The following is a 14,249-nucleotide window of genomic DNA, read 5'->3' on the forward strand; positions in this document are numbered from 1 at the left end:
TTAAATTTCTTCTATATGATCGTATTAATAGTGATATTATTAGAATATCTATGCCTTATACATGCTTCATTCTCATCTATTATCTTTTAAATAATCTTTTATCAGCTTCTAAAGCTCCAGCATAGACATCTGCTTCTTCAGTAGTGCTGCAACCAGACTGAAAATGGCAAACCTGTTGGGCATTCCCCACTTTCAACCCATGTGCTTAACTGAAAGAATAGTCAGATGCATTAGTTTAGTACTTGTATCACTGTCGAGACCGTTTAATTGCAGATCAAATTTGGAAGGTTAACTGAAAGAAAGTACTTCACTTAGTTGGCAACTGTTTTTCTCTCCATTTTCTTGTGAACTGCATTTATACAAGTTGCAGATCTATGATGATATCTGTCACAAATATGAACATCCCTTGTTTATGTTTTTGCATTTCTGTACTGTTTATTTGATTCTCATGGTACTGTTGGTCCTGCATTTTTTGTATTCTTCTCGAAACATGAATGGTATTGCATAAATGTCAGCAAGTACGTGTATATAATCTCAATATCCTAACGTATAAGCTAACACAGCTAGGATAATTGACTGGCATGTAACAGAAGTGGGCATACAGCCTTGATCCTTCCGAAGGAAGAGGGCTTCAAACAAGGGTAAGTTGATTATAATCACTACCCCATTCAAAAGAATCTGTAATGCACAAGAATCCAAATCTATGGCTGGCTTCTTGATAATGATGCTTCTGGCTATTGAGATTGATGCAAGTAGATTGAACAGTGCAATTGTTGCTAAAATGATGAACATTGATGAAGCTGCGCCGAATTCCATTATCTCTTGCTCAAATCTTTTAGAAACATCATCGTCCTCATTCTTCCCAGTGATTGTAAAATCCAACTTTGCGAAGCCCAAGTACCTCATGATTGTTTGACAGAATCCAAAAAGATAGCTGGTAACTCTCTTGTACAGCCACATTCTCTGATCATTATACCATCCCTTTAGTGTGCCTCCACAGCTGAGAAACTCTCCCAGACTGTAAGTGTATTTTGCTACGAGAACATATGCATATGGTACAATCCAGTTGCTTGAAAACTGTGGCAAAAGTCAGTGCATTCTCAAAAGATAAAAAGTGATTGTTCTCAAAAAGAAAAAAACAAATGTTGATGCATTCCTGTGGAAACAAAATGATTCCCTTCAGAAGGCAAAAGGTCGGTACAGATACATAGTATAACGTAGCCAAACAGTTTGCTCCCCACAGGTTGTAGCAGATATATGATATTTGAAGTTGTATTGGGATCTTTCCATGGCCATATGTTAAAGGGCAGTATTTTGACAGGAATATCTGAAAGTGGCCTTCGGACCATCGAGTTTGCTGAATTAATGCACTTAACAGCGTCACAGGAGCTACTCCCAAGAAGCCTTACCTCCCTGGGTTAAAGTAGACGGATCTCCATCCGTTGCACTGTATTGATAATCCAGTAACCACATCTTCAACAGAACATCCATACTTCAACCCCATCTGTAAGTTAACTATATTTGTATCAAACTTGTTGAAGATTGTACCTTAATCACTCCCTGTGTATAGTTTCATAAATTTTTTCTGTTTGTAGCAATGGTGTGCATGTGTGTGCGTGCAAGAGAGAGAGAGAACCTCCTTGCCCCAGGGTGAGTTCTCTTCATAGCTACAATTTGCAAACTTGGCAGTTTCCTCTAGAAGATTTTCTCTTTCTGGTTCATATATCTCATCCACTTGTTTCCAGTTGATGTGAGACCCCTTCTCATACTTCTTCCCAGTGAGAGCGTCTCTTCTGTGGAAACAGCAACTTCCAATGTATAGTGGTCCTCCATGTGCATCCAAGGCTGGAAGCTCTAGCTTCAGTTACCAGTAAACGATTCTCGTATGTTATCCTTCTATCTATCTATACAAATATGAACTTGGTAGTTTTATTAACTCTTACGTCATGGGGAACTTTCAAAGAACTTGCATAAAGATCATTTTTTGTGATGTTAACGAACTTCTGAGGATACTGCACGTAGCCAATGTTATGGCCCTGTTGTTCATCCATGAAGAAGCATAATGCATCTCTCGCAGATTGAGGGTTGTTTGAGTAGTGATCGCAATCTAGATTGAGAATGATTGGGCCGTTGCTTATCCTAGATGAAACCCTTATCTGCTTAAGTCCATTAGAGTTATATCCATTGAACTTGAACATTTGTTAGATAGGTAAAAAAGAAGAATGCCATAACCTCATTGGACTTACTAAAGCATTCATGGCTCCTGCTTTGAAGTTGTGTGGGTTCCCAGGTCTCTTCTCACGTGCCAAATATACGAGCATTGGCAATGGTTTCCCCTCTATGTCCACGTCCTTGTTGCCTCTCCCGTCAATTATCACCTGAAACGCCACAAAATGAAATTACGCTTAGAGATGTTTGCTTAACTAACTCTGTTGAATGCTTTTATTGCAGATTAACTCTTCGTACTTGAAGAATGGTGTGGTGGTTGCTTCTGCTTGCGCCCAATTCCCATTCACGAACTCCTTTGTGGTGCTTCCTCAAATGATCAGGAACTCTCCCCAGCTTCATGATGTCAGTTATTCCCGCCTCCATTTCGTTATACAGCCTCTGTCGATAAGGAAAACAAAAAAAAACAAGATGAATCTGAATCGGATTTCAAGCTGATGTCAAGAATTGGGAGCATTACATACCTTGACTTCCCTCCATTCTTTCGCCAAAGAAGGGTCATCACTAGGCTTCTTTAACAGCAGAGAAGTAAGCATTAGAGCATCCCCAACGGTGGTGGAATGCTGCTCGTCCGTCCTTGCCGCTGGCAAGGACGCGCTCCGCCGCCGCTGTGCTCTTGCCGCTGGCACGGACGTGCTCTTAGCTAAGAGCACGGCCGTGCCAGCGGCAAGAGCACAAGGCGTCGACGTGGCATGCTCTGATTGGTCCGTTGATTTATCATTTTTTATTTTTTATTTTTAAAAAAAATCGAAAAAATCTGAAATTTTCAAAATTAATTAAAAAAATATTGTCTCACTTCCTAATAAAATATATCCATTTTTTCACACTTTTAATTTTTTCCATCATTTTTACCCCAAAATTCATACTTTCATCTATAAATACTCTCATTTCAAACACAAAAAATGACATTATACTAAACAACTCTCAATCTCAATTTTTAGGATTTTAATTATGTAATTTTTAATTTTTAGGAGTTTAATTATGTAATTTTTAATTTTTAGTATTTTAATTATGTAATTTTTAATTTTTAGGATTTTAATTATGTATTTTTTATTTTATTTGTAATTTGTATTATTTATTGTGGTTTTTTAATGAATTTTAATATATGGAAATGTTTTTGTTTAATTGAATATTAAATTGAATTGTGCTCGTCCTTGCGGAAGAGCACAGCTGTGGGTGTTGTGCTCTTGGCAGAGAACAGGCAGAAAAAGTGGGGCCGGGCCCACAACCGTGCCGCTGGCAAGAACACGGTTGTGGATGCTCTTAGGCCCCCGAAGCTCGACTTTGAAACTCCTACAAAATGGCAGCCAAACTCTGGAAAACTTTGAAGCTTCATAAAGAGTGTAGAACATTAAGTCAGAGCATCCGTCATCAGAAAGATACACGCTGAGCTTCTCGGGAGGGTAATCATAGGCCATCAGCGACAGCACAGTGTCGGCCACCATTAGTGGGGGCTCCAGTTGAGGGTCGGCTGTGCTTACAAATATGTCCACGCGTGGAAGGCCGTCCTCATATCTGCATGAAAAGCTTTTCTGTCAGTTGCTGATATCTGCGGTTTGGTTTGGTTTGGTTTCGCTTTGTACCTGCGGGAGAGCCTGTCTTTGAAGGTGTAACGGGGAGACAGCTCGATATCGAGGAAATTGAGTGATGATCCAGTAGATGATGAACCAGAGCTCTGCCATGGTTCATCATGAAAATGCCAATCCATGTCATCCATCTTCTCAGTGCATATTGTTGTGGGAAGTGCACCACTCTGTAGATGCATATCAATGCTATCGAGACGGCCATAGAAATCGCGTAAAACCAGTAAACACTGCGCCATTTGGCTGCCTTGCTCTCAAAGAGTGGATTGTAATCGTTTTTCTTCATATCCCTTGCCTCCCTATCTCTGGTAACCTGTGTTTGGAAAATATGGATAGGAGCTGTAAGTTTGCAACTTTATCACTACTGTATTTTCAAAAAAGTCAAGTTAGTAATGTCGTTATGTGAAAGAGGGGTGAGGAGTTTTATCTCTATCACTCTCAACTGATGGTTTTTGTCGTGATATTTATGGTATTTGTATGATATTTTTTGAACGTTGTAATTGTGTATTGACTCTTCTCACTAGTTTAAGATGTGCATTGCTCTTTATTGACTAATTAATTAATTAACACTCCCTCCGTATTTTAAAAATAGCAACTCTTTCCATTTTAATCCGTTCCTTAAAAATAGCAATTTTCAAACTTTCTATTTTAGGAAATCTTTACACCCTTTTACATCAATTTATTTACCACTTATACTCCATAATCCAATAGCATTAATTTTTCTCTCATTAAAACCTGTGCCGTTTTAAATATTTCTATTTATAAAAAACGGAGGGAGTACGTTTATTAACACGCTTTGAGCTTTATTTATTAGGAAGAATTGGCCTATGACCTAGTGGCAAAATTTGAAGAATTTTGTGATAATTTTTATTTTTCTTAGCGATTGTGGTGGATATTATTATATTCTAATTTTAGTATTTATCAAACTCTTATCACGATTAACAGCCGTGCCAAATTTTGTTACATCTATGATCTACCATTGGAGTTCTTTTGGTCCACTTCATAGTGTGCGGCACAGGTCCCGATAATTAGATATATATTTAATGATCAATTAACAAACTACCCAACTAATATTCATCAGGAAAATAATTTCGTGTGAATTTTAATGCTGATATAGTAAAACATAAACAGAAAAGAAATGAATAAATAGATTAGAATTTTGGATACGATATGATAATTTGACATGAATATAGCACAAAGTTGACGGATTTGTGTATATTGAGTTTGGGTTCTTAGATCGACCCAATAAAAACCTAAGGATATTGTGTTAGGTGGGAAATAAACCATTAAGAAATAATACTATTGTTTCTATTATTTTTTTAAAAATATCATACTTTAATTTTATTATTTGTATTTAAACTATGACAAAGTTTTAATCATGTTATATAATGTTTACTATGTTATTATATTTTATCGTGTAACATCAAATTTTAACCGTTTAATATCAGGTTCAGACTTTTGTCGTGTTGTGCCAATTTGAATTATATCACATTGTTAAAACTAGAGCTGTAAATATTTGATATCGGATTGACCTAATAACAACCCAACCCGATACAATTAGCCAACCTTATATGCAAGTTGAACGAATCTTTATATGACTTAGATGCAAGCCTTTGGATAATGCTACCTAATTTTTTTTATTATTGTTTGATTTTAGCTAATCAATCACCAATTTTCCTTCGAAAGTGACAACACTCACTTTTTTGTACCGTTATACTACATCCGTCCTACATTAAGTGTCACATTTTGTCATTTCAGTCCGTCCCACATAAAGAGTCATTTTACTTTTATCATAAACGGTAAGTAGACCCCACATTCCACCAACAAATTCTACTCACATTTTATTATAATATATAAGTGAGACTCACAGTGCACTAATTTATTTAACCCACTTTTCTTTACATTTCTTAAAATCCGCGCTCACACTAAATGTGACACTTAATGTGGGACGGAGGTAGTATATAACAATATAGGGTAGTAATAAAATACAAACTCTATATATTGTACAAACTCCAAACTTTTCAACACAGTATTAACACAACGTCAACACAGTCTAAAATTTCAAGATTTTGATGTCAATACAATGCCAACACAATGTCAACACGGTCCAAATCATAGTTAAGAGTTTGTACAATATATAGAGTTTGTATTTAATTACATCCGTAACAACATATAACTTATACTCCCTCCGTCCCATAAGAATATGCACTCTTTCCTTTTTAGTCCGCCCCACAAGAATATGTACTTTCTAATTTTGGAAAGTCTTTTCTGTCTATAAGGTGAGACTTATTCTCCACTGACAATACTTTGCTTACTTTTCTGTCTACCTCTCTCTTATTTTATTAATTTTATATCGAAACTCATGTCTAATCCAAAGTGTATATTCTTTGGGAATGGAGAGAGTATATATTAATGACATCTCGGTGACTAGTAGTAATTCTAGTGTCATTGCCAATTTCAAAGAGTATCTAGATGGACACTTCAAATATAAGGATCTTGATACATCTATCGGGTGCGTTAAGGTGGCATCAGTTTTAAAGTGACAACTTGACAACTACGTAGCATGCAATCTGCTACATAGACAAGCAACGCATATGGTTCCAAAACAATCTGTGATATGAAATCAGAGCACTATGGTGACACCATAATTAAAATGACAATCTAGGTAAGCAATCTGCTATACATATGCAAGCAATCTGTGATACATAGGCAAGCAACTCATCGGCATATGGTTCCAAGCAATCTAGAATACGAAATTAGAGATAATCAAACAATCTGCGATACATAAGCAAGCAAGTCTACCACGTGACAGTCTAAAATTAAATCTGTTCTTAAAAATAAGGGTCATCATTGGTGGTATGTTGTCATTTTAATACAATCCTACGTCTATATACTTTCTTCTATTTGAGATAACATGTAACAAGTCTGGAATTTTATCACTCAGCGCAAATGCGCCACAGACCTTGTCTTTGATGTTTGTTTCCTATGCTGCAAACATGTGATTTCAAAAATTATAATGTTATGGTGAACTATATTTTGAAAAGCATTACCACCTTTTGAACTAAAAATCACCATAAAATGCTTAATATGCATATATTCCACTATTATACTTGTGATTAGTAATTTAAAGTACTCCGCATTTAACATTTTAAAGTTATGCATGATTTTATGGTAATAAATACAAAAGCACAAAATGATGGGTGTAAAAAAAAGAAAGGAATGAGCAGAAGAAAGAGTGAAAAAATGGTGGCGTTTTCTTCGGATTTCCGCACAAGATAGATGGAACAATGAGCAATTTTCGGAACACAGAGATGTATGTATATATCTCCAAACATTTTCATCAAATCCACCATTTTTCCTCCTTCAATTCCTCTGCTTTTCTTCAGCGCCTCCAAAGCAGAGGAATACACGAAACACAGGAACAGACCATTCATTCATTCTGTAGGATGAGAGATTTGATGATAAAAACGCGCGAACTCGCGCTGGTGTCTCCTCTGCCCGGAAACTCCCCTCGGGCGGACATAGGGGAGATCGATACGAGGGCGCCCTTCCAGTCCGTCAGGGATGCCGTGTCTCTGTTCGGTGATGTCACCTCGCCTAGAGGCAAGACGGCTATTGCCAAAAAGAAGGCGGTGGCGGCGGAAGAGGTAAATTCCAATTTCAAATTGCGAAATATGTACCTCTAAAAATAGTTTCATTAGTGGACGACACGAGTTTTAATATGTAAAGTGAGAGAAAGATAGAGAAACTTAATTTGTAAAGTGAGAGAGAGATAGAGAAACTTTCCGTTTTTGGCATGTGACTAATTTTGGTGGACAGACTGAAATGGAAAGATGACACTATTTGTGAACGAAAAAATGCGATGTGAGTTCGCACGCGCTCTAATTCGCGCGGTGCAAATGCAGGGATTGCTCGAAGTAGAGGCTCAGCATGGCCTGATGGTGAAGGCGCGTCTAAGCTACATGCAACAGTTGCGAATCACTGAAGCCGCGAAGGCGCAAGCTCAGCGCGAGCTGCAGATGGCCGAGAAGACACTCGAGCAGCTCAACATTAAGCTCCAAACGCTCATGGATTCCAAGGAAGCATCCGTTGCAGCTACTGGAGCTGCCAAAGTCCGAGCAGTGGAGCTGGAGGAGGAGCGTGCGCAGCTGGACGTTCATAGGGAATCCGCCCTCGACAACGAGCGGGAGCTTTGCAAATCAACCGCAGCAGAACTCGCGGCGTGCGAGGATGAGCTCGCGAATTTGAGACGGGATTACGATGCCGTCGCGGCGGAGAGGCTCGCGCTGATCCAGAAAGCAGAAGAAGCCCAAGATGAGCTTCAGAAGAAGAGCCAGCTTATGAAGGAAGTCGAACAACTTCAGGAGGCGTTCGATCAGGTGAAGCAGGCCTCGCTCAAGGCCGAAGAGGAGTACACAAAGCTCATCGCGGAGAAGGAAGAGTTGTTGCACGGTCATAAACTAAACAAGGAGCGCATCGAGAAAGAGATGAAGCTCTTGGAAGAAGAACATGTGCCAACCGAAACTCTCCAGGCGAAGCTCGATGAGACGATGGAGGCGATCAGAGTTCTGCAAGAACAGCAGAACGACATACAGTCCAAGGCTCTACACACCATCCGGCAGATGACCACAGAGCTTGACAGCGCCAAAATGGCGTTGGAAGAAGCCGTGGCAGAGGAAAACTCGCTCCGAGCTTCTATTGATTCAACTACAAAGCAACTGGAGGATGTGAGGAGCGAGCAGAATCGGAAGCAGAAGGCGGTGTCAGAAGCAGAATCGACCACTGAGAAAATGCAGAGCGATCTAGAGAAGAGCGAGGCTGAGCTCGAGAAAGCCAAGGCAGGATGTGGTTTCATTATGCAATCTTGTGTGGAGAAGCTTCTAGAAGACGCCGAAATAGCTAGACACGAAGCAGAAAACAGTAAGAAGAGCGCTGAGTCACTACACGAAGAGGCTAAAGCAACAGTAGCTGTGACCCAGGAAGCGAGTGAAAAGCTCGAGACAGCGTTGAAGGAAGCTGAAGAAGCCAAGGGTGTAGAGAGGCTAGCAGAGGAACAAATCTATTGCTATCAGGGTCACGACGATGCAGAATCAAATAGTTCAGGATCGACTAGGAGGATCAAACTGACAGTCGAGGAGTACGACTCTGTTAACGAGAAGATCAACAAATCCACATGCAATGCCGATCAAGAAGTGGCCAATGCCATTGCCCAGATAGAGGCTATAAATGCAAGAGACAGAGAAAATTCAGAGAAACTGGAGGCATTGTTGAAGGAGAACGAGGCCTTACAGTCGGAAATCAAGGAGGCTCTCAAGGAAGCAGAAATGGCAGAGGCTGCCCGGAGGTTAGTTGAGACCGAACTCCAGAAATGGCGTCAAAACGAACACAGTGGAGCTGCAAAAGCCAAATAGTGATCAGTACATAGTTTTTTGGACATGAGGGTATATATTCAGGAAAGCAATAGCAAATCGCTTACTGGCTAGAGAAAATGGAGAATAACGAGACAACGAACATACCTCGTCAGCATTTCCATGAGGCAGCACCAGAAGCGTTAGCCACATCTAGATCAAAGATATATGCTTAACTACTTACTACCTCAAGAATCAAATTTTCCTCTCTATTTACTTAAATATGTATATTAATACAGTACCTGTGAAAGTAATATTAGAATAAGCCCTACTTTATATATTGCCTCCGCGCGTTTATACAAATGCATGCAACATATTGCGGACGGCTTACAGATGAAGTCGGCCGGCTGACATATGAAGCTCATGCATCAAGTTTTTATCTGTTCCCAAAACATGTAGTGATTTTTGATGCTACATAGCGAATACTAAATAGCTACGGATATAGTCAGAATACGAAGAAAAAGCATAGCACTTCCTATAATTGATTTTCAAGTCCCCCAGATATTTGGAGATCTCTCTAGACCCTCAGATTCTCTAATTCAGATTCCAGAATCTTGGCAATATCTCCCTCACTGGCATTTTCGGGTAAAGTAACATGCACAGAACCCTGTTTTACCGGCGCAACAGATGCACGTTCCAAGGATTGCTTCTTGATGTAATCATAAACTTGTTGGTGGAATGGATGGTCCAAGGTAAAGCAACTGTCAGCAATCTGGTCCAAATGTTTGGACGAGCCTGAACTTCTCTTACGGCAGAAATGGGGAAGGGAGGAATAATCCATTATCTGCACCAATACAACTTTACCGAACTTAATTCTTAACTTCCGATAGCCAACTAAGATTGGAGGACAACATAATAATCATACGATGGAAGATTTATGCCTTGAAAAATGGTCATATATTATTAGTGACACTGATGTAAAAAGAAAGAACATGACGAAGAAGCTACCTTCAACAACTCATCTTGTCCGCAACCAGACAATACATTGATTTTCCTTCTCGTTCTCTCATGCAGAAGTGGCTTCACAACCTAATAAAATTGAATAGACTATAAATATGGCTTTCAAGAAATTTATAGCGGTTCTACAAGCATGGAGAATCACATAGTAGGTGGTCGAAATTATGGGTCCAAATTTGGGACAAACCTTCCAACACGCGGAAAATATATATGGAGCATTCACAATGTAATAAGTTAATGTTTTCTCTGGATAGTTCAGATCGTCAATAGAAGAAATCGTTGTCATTAGCTGCACGAGGAAAAAACCTTCGTTATATTTAGTTAATCCAAATACTCAGAGAATTGCAATAGAATGAACTAGGGACATTTTACAACTGAGGCACCTTTATGTAGTTTAAAGCTGAGAGCTTCAACCCAGTCATATCGAGAACCTTGATGCATTTGCTAACATGCTTGCCATACTTTTTTGTTGCAGCTGGCTAAAAGAAACATGATTTCATGATAAGTTAGTCATCTGTGCTAGTAAAAGTAGAATTGAAGTTACTGTGAGCATGCTTACCAAAACGACACGATCCCTGTATTCATTCATCTGGATATGGGACTGTATATAATAATGAACCTAAAGATGGAAATCAATATGGTCAGAGATGAAAGAATGGAAGCTTTATTGATATTATATATAGATTAGATACACTCACAGATGCTCGGTCCAATGTGCTCATGCCCACTCCAACGGCATAGACAGGGAGGCCCTATGGAAAAGTACTGCCTTCTCAGTATGAGCATGGTATTTCTTAACCAACAATGTGTATTTGTAAATTTCTAGGTATATACTTGAACTTGTTCCTGAATACTCACCTCATTTGAGTAACCTGACAATCCTATAAGCTGGGTATCGCGTATATCTCTGTAAAGATCCACTGGAACAATGGGTTTCTGTAATAACACAAAATAGATGTTTTAGACTACGCATCAGAAAGTACTACACCTATGGAAGAATTCGTCATATATTATGGCAACTGAATCTTCCAAAGGTGGTTTGAAAAAAATTAGTTTTACAATAAACATGATTTTCAAGTAATCTACTTATTCTACATACTTAAAATTAAGGAAATGAATGCCAAAAACAATATAGGAAAATACAGATAGCAAATCACCAAAATGAACTCAGAATTATAGTGCAAAAGATTGAGTTAACAAGTCAAAATCAAAAGCTAAAATATCTCAAAGTGAGTCACATTCCATATGAACAGATCGATGGTAAGACATTAAGGTCGGTAAAGATCAAATAATCACATACAGCACAAGCATTGTAATACTTACCGCTAAGATTCCATCGATGTTGTTTTCCACTCTCCACTTCAAACAATCACATAACTGCAATATCAAGTGCCTCAGAGTTCAGTAAACACTAAACAGACTTGTGACAAACGTGACTTGTTTAGAAAAAGATTCAGTCTGACCATCTTGTAGGCCTTGCCAACATCTCCTTCTCTTGCCTTGAGAAAGCGTATCAAAGATTCATGAGGATATCCTTGATGGATATTCTGCGAAATGAATGAAATCAGATGGATAATGAACAAAAGGTAAAAGGAAAATTCCTTTAAACTTTCTCTCGTGCTTTCTTCCATCATCAAAAACGAAGAAAGAAACATTCTTCCACAGGGCCACACAAAGCATGAATGCCATACGTGCAATAAGATTGCAATTTTTAGATCATACTATCATATATGGTTACATAGTGAAGTTTCTTTCTTCCAAATAATCTCATAAAAGGACTATTACTTTCTCCGTAATAAAAATACCAAAAAATAAATAATAAATCAATGATGGTCAGCAACAGAAAAATAGCTCATTTTCGGAGAAAGTTGCATATTTCGAAGAAAGGTGAGAAAGTTGCATATTTCGGAGAAGTCAGTGCGGTGCCTATGCTCATCCTCAAGATGGTGAAAAAATAGTAGTCATTTTCGCAGCCAGATTTTTTCCATGCAATCAGGAAACATTGTGAAAGAGTTAATTCTCTTTCCTTTTGGGTTTGCATGCACAAAAGGAACAAAACCAATATATTGAATGACTGATTTAGTAATTCGATAGCCTAAGTTTTCATAATATGGTTTATTAGGTCTTGACTGGTCAAAGTGTCAATTTAAAGAATGTAAGCGCCAAATGGGAAATTCAGGCAGAGATAATCCACAAAATCACCTTACGTTGGGCGGGTTTCTCTAGTTGACCAGACTAGTTCAAACATGAAATTCTAGTTTGTTTTCATCTATTCAATCTACACACAAAATACTTAGATCTTAAGGACAAAAAGCAAAGTTTTGTAGAAGTCAAACTTCTGAATTCTGAAAAATATTTTTCTTATTTAACTTAGTAAAACCATTGAAAGGTTGGATTTTGGTCCAAGGGCCTCATAAAAGACCAACTCTTCAGTCTTCTCGGTCTTTTCTCCATAACATTCCAAGAGGAGAGGGAAGAAACTACATCAACTTGGAAATCAGAATAAGGAAAGCACTAAGAAACCACCAGGAACTCAATCAATCTTGAGCATACATATCATCAGCAAAATCGAAATCGAGTTGCATGATAAGCAACAGATCCAGTCACTAAATCCAAATTTGTTACAATGCTTTACAACTTACAACATATAAATGAAGCTGATTGGCATATACAATTGTCAAGAGCCACATATTGGCATCATGATTTCGCTGATAAACAAGTATATTCACAAGCAATCAGACACAAGAATCTCGAGTACAAACAAGTAAGGAAACAAGGAAACAAAACTAGTACTACTCCATTACCTTGAATGTTCTCTTCATTGGCTCATCAACTGCACAGATTTCAAAAAGAGCAATGACAAAAGAGAGAGAGCAAAAAATAAGAAATGGGCCATAAATCATAGATCAAGAAACAAAACAAGTAGAGAGATCAAGGCCAACTGACCTCCCTCCATCAACGCCTCAAACCGATTGATAGCCTCTTGTGGAACCACCGCCATTTCTGGGAAATCAACAAGAAACAAGAAAATTTAAACTAAATACAGCTGCAACGAGTTAATCAGCCAAATTCCAGCAAATTACCTCACTTCTGCAGAAGAGCAGAGGAAGAACTAGGGCAGCACACAGAGAGAGGGAGAGGGAGAGAGTCAAGTAAAGATTCCACTTTTATTTCAAGAGGGATAGAGGGATTGGTTGAGATTGGGAATCCTTCTTCCTCTTTGCCTTGATTAGCCTCTGCAGCTAATTTTCTTTGCTATTTAGCATCAGTAGATTGGAATTGTAGCATAATTGATTGAATGCAGACAAATGATGTTAGAACCAACACCACCAGCAGTAAATCGAAGTTTACTATTTTGAGATACATTGGACGCAATGCAAACTTTTCGGTTTGAGATAATGTAAACTATGAAATAAAATTAAACTCAAAAATTAAAGAGAAAATATAGGAGTATGTATTTGTGGGAGGAAATTAAGGTCATAGCCCTAGAGTCCGCCCTATACACCGCCACGTCAGCATTTTATCCTCCTGCCCTTCCACCTGCAGTGGGGCGCCCTAAGCATTTTCTTCTATTTGAATATTTAAATAACTACAAAAATTGGGAAAAACCTTCATTTCATTTACAAAATTAATACATTACAATACGGATTACAAAAAAATACGCAAACTCAGTGACGGCGGTTTCGGGCCCATACTTCTTCAATCATGTCGTTCATGAGCTGCGCATGGTCGTGTTGGTTGCGCATTGAGGCCTGTCTAGATATAACCTCATTAAAGCCCGTTGGTAATCCTCGAGCGGGGGGCGCGGTCGTCGTGCTGGAGGAGCTGGATGCAATTTCATCATCGGTCCAATCGGTGATGCTTCCACCTTCATGTTCGACTATCATGTTATGCATGGTTATGCACGCATACATGACATCGGCGAGGATTTCCTTGAACCAGAGATGCCCCAGCCATTTCACTATTGCCCACCGTGATTGGAGCACACCAAATGCCAGCTCCACATCCTTGCGCGTCGCTTTCTGCTTTTGCGCAAAGAAAACTCTCTTATCACCAATTGGACAGCTGATCGTCT

The 14,249-nt window shown here is 38.8% G+C and overlaps 3 protein-coding genes and 1 pseudogene across 3 annotated transcripts; 1 reads left to right on the plus strand and 3 right to left on the minus strand.

The window, feature by feature from the left end:
- Positions 1 to 947: 947 nt before the first annotated feature.
- LOC121776323 (cellulose synthase-like protein E6) lies at positions 948 to 2,700 on the minus strand. The gene is made up of 4 exons (XM_042173500.1): positions 2,467 to 2,700; positions 2,247 to 2,378; positions 1,944 to 2,156; positions 948 to 1,858 (listed from the first exon to the last, which is right to left on the minus strand). The coding sequence occupies exons 1-4, from the start codon at positions 2,590 to 2,592 to the stop codon at positions 1,550 to 1,552; spliced, it is 780 nt and encodes a 259-aa protein (XP_042029434.1). The 5' UTR covers positions 2,593 to 2,700; the 3' UTR covers positions 948 to 1,549.
- On the minus strand, positions 2,667 to 4,193 carry LOC121776618 (annotated as a pseudogene).
- A 1,844-nt stretch (positions 4,194 to 6,037) lies between these two features.
- LOC121777740 (WEB family protein At1g12150-like) lies at positions 6,038 to 9,299 on the plus strand. The gene is made up of 2 exons (XM_042175087.1): positions 6,038 to 7,456; positions 7,715 to 9,299. The coding sequence occupies exons 1-2, from the start codon at positions 7,097 to 7,099 to the stop codon at positions 9,218 to 9,220; spliced, it is 1,866 nt and encodes a 621-aa protein (XP_042031021.1). The 5' UTR covers positions 6,038 to 7,096; the 3' UTR covers positions 9,221 to 9,299.
- Positions 9,300 to 9,473: 174 nt separating this feature from the next.
- LOC121777741 (phosphatidylinositol/phosphatidylcholine transfer protein SFH2-like) lies at positions 9,474 to 13,553 on the minus strand. The gene is made up of 12 exons (XM_042175088.1): positions 13,258 to 13,553; positions 13,121 to 13,177; positions 12,979 to 13,007; positions 11,638 to 11,721; positions 11,498 to 11,551; positions 11,033 to 11,110; positions 10,873 to 10,926; positions 10,734 to 10,793; positions 10,558 to 10,653; positions 10,362 to 10,463; positions 10,166 to 10,246; positions 9,474 to 10,001 (listed from the first exon to the last, which is right to left on the minus strand). Exons 2-12 carry the CDS (start codon positions 13,173 to 13,175, stop codon positions 9,735 to 9,737), a joined length of 960 nt encoding a protein of 319 aa, XP_042031022.1. The 5' UTR covers positions 13,176 to 13,177; positions 13,258 to 13,553; the 3' UTR covers positions 9,474 to 9,734.
- Positions 13,554 to 14,249: the final 696 nt, after the last annotated feature.

The sequence above is a fragment of the Salvia splendens genome, chromosome 18, assembly GCF_004379255.2.
Source record: "Salvia splendens isolate huo1 chromosome 18, SspV2, whole genome shotgun sequence".
Taxonomy (NCBI): Eukaryota; Viridiplantae; Streptophyta; class Magnoliopsida; order Lamiales; family Lamiaceae; genus Salvia; species Salvia splendens.

Excerpts from the sequence above, each read along its gene's own strand:
- LOC121777741 (XM_042175088.1), bottom strand. The coding sequence starts at position 13,175 with ATGGCGGTGGTTCCACAAGAGGCTATCAATCGGTTTGAGGCGTTGATG. Across the intron at positions 11,552-11,637 it reads TTGGCAAGGCCTACAAGATG|TTATGTGATTGTTTGAAGTG; the intron begins GTCAGACTGAAT and ends TTGATATTGCAG. Across the intron at positions 10,464-10,557 it reads CAGCTTTAAACTACATAAAG|CTAATGACAACGATTTCTTC; the intron begins GTGCCTCAGTTG and ends TTCCTCGTGCAG.
- LOC121776323 (XM_042173500.1), bottom strand. The coding sequence starts at position 2,592 with ATGGAGGCGGGAATAACTGACATCATGAAGCTGGGGAGAGTTCCTGAT. Across the intron at positions 2,157-2,246 it reads CAGGAGCCATGAATGCTTTA|ATAAGGGTTTCATCTAGGAT; the intron begins GTAAGTCCAATG and ends GGACTTAAGCAG. Across the intron at positions 1,859-1,943 it reads CTTTGAAAGTTCCCCATGAC|CTAGAGCTTCCAGCCTTGGA; the intron begins GTAAGAGTTAAT and ends TGGTAACTGAAG.
- LOC121777740 (XM_042175087.1), top strand. The coding sequence starts at position 7,097 with ATGAGCAATTTTCGGAACACAGAGATGTATGTATATATCTCCAAACAT. Across the intron at positions 7,457-7,714 it reads AGGCGGTGGCGGCGGAAGAG|GGATTGCTCGAAGTAGAGGC; the intron begins GTAAATTCCAAT and ends GTGCAAATGCAG.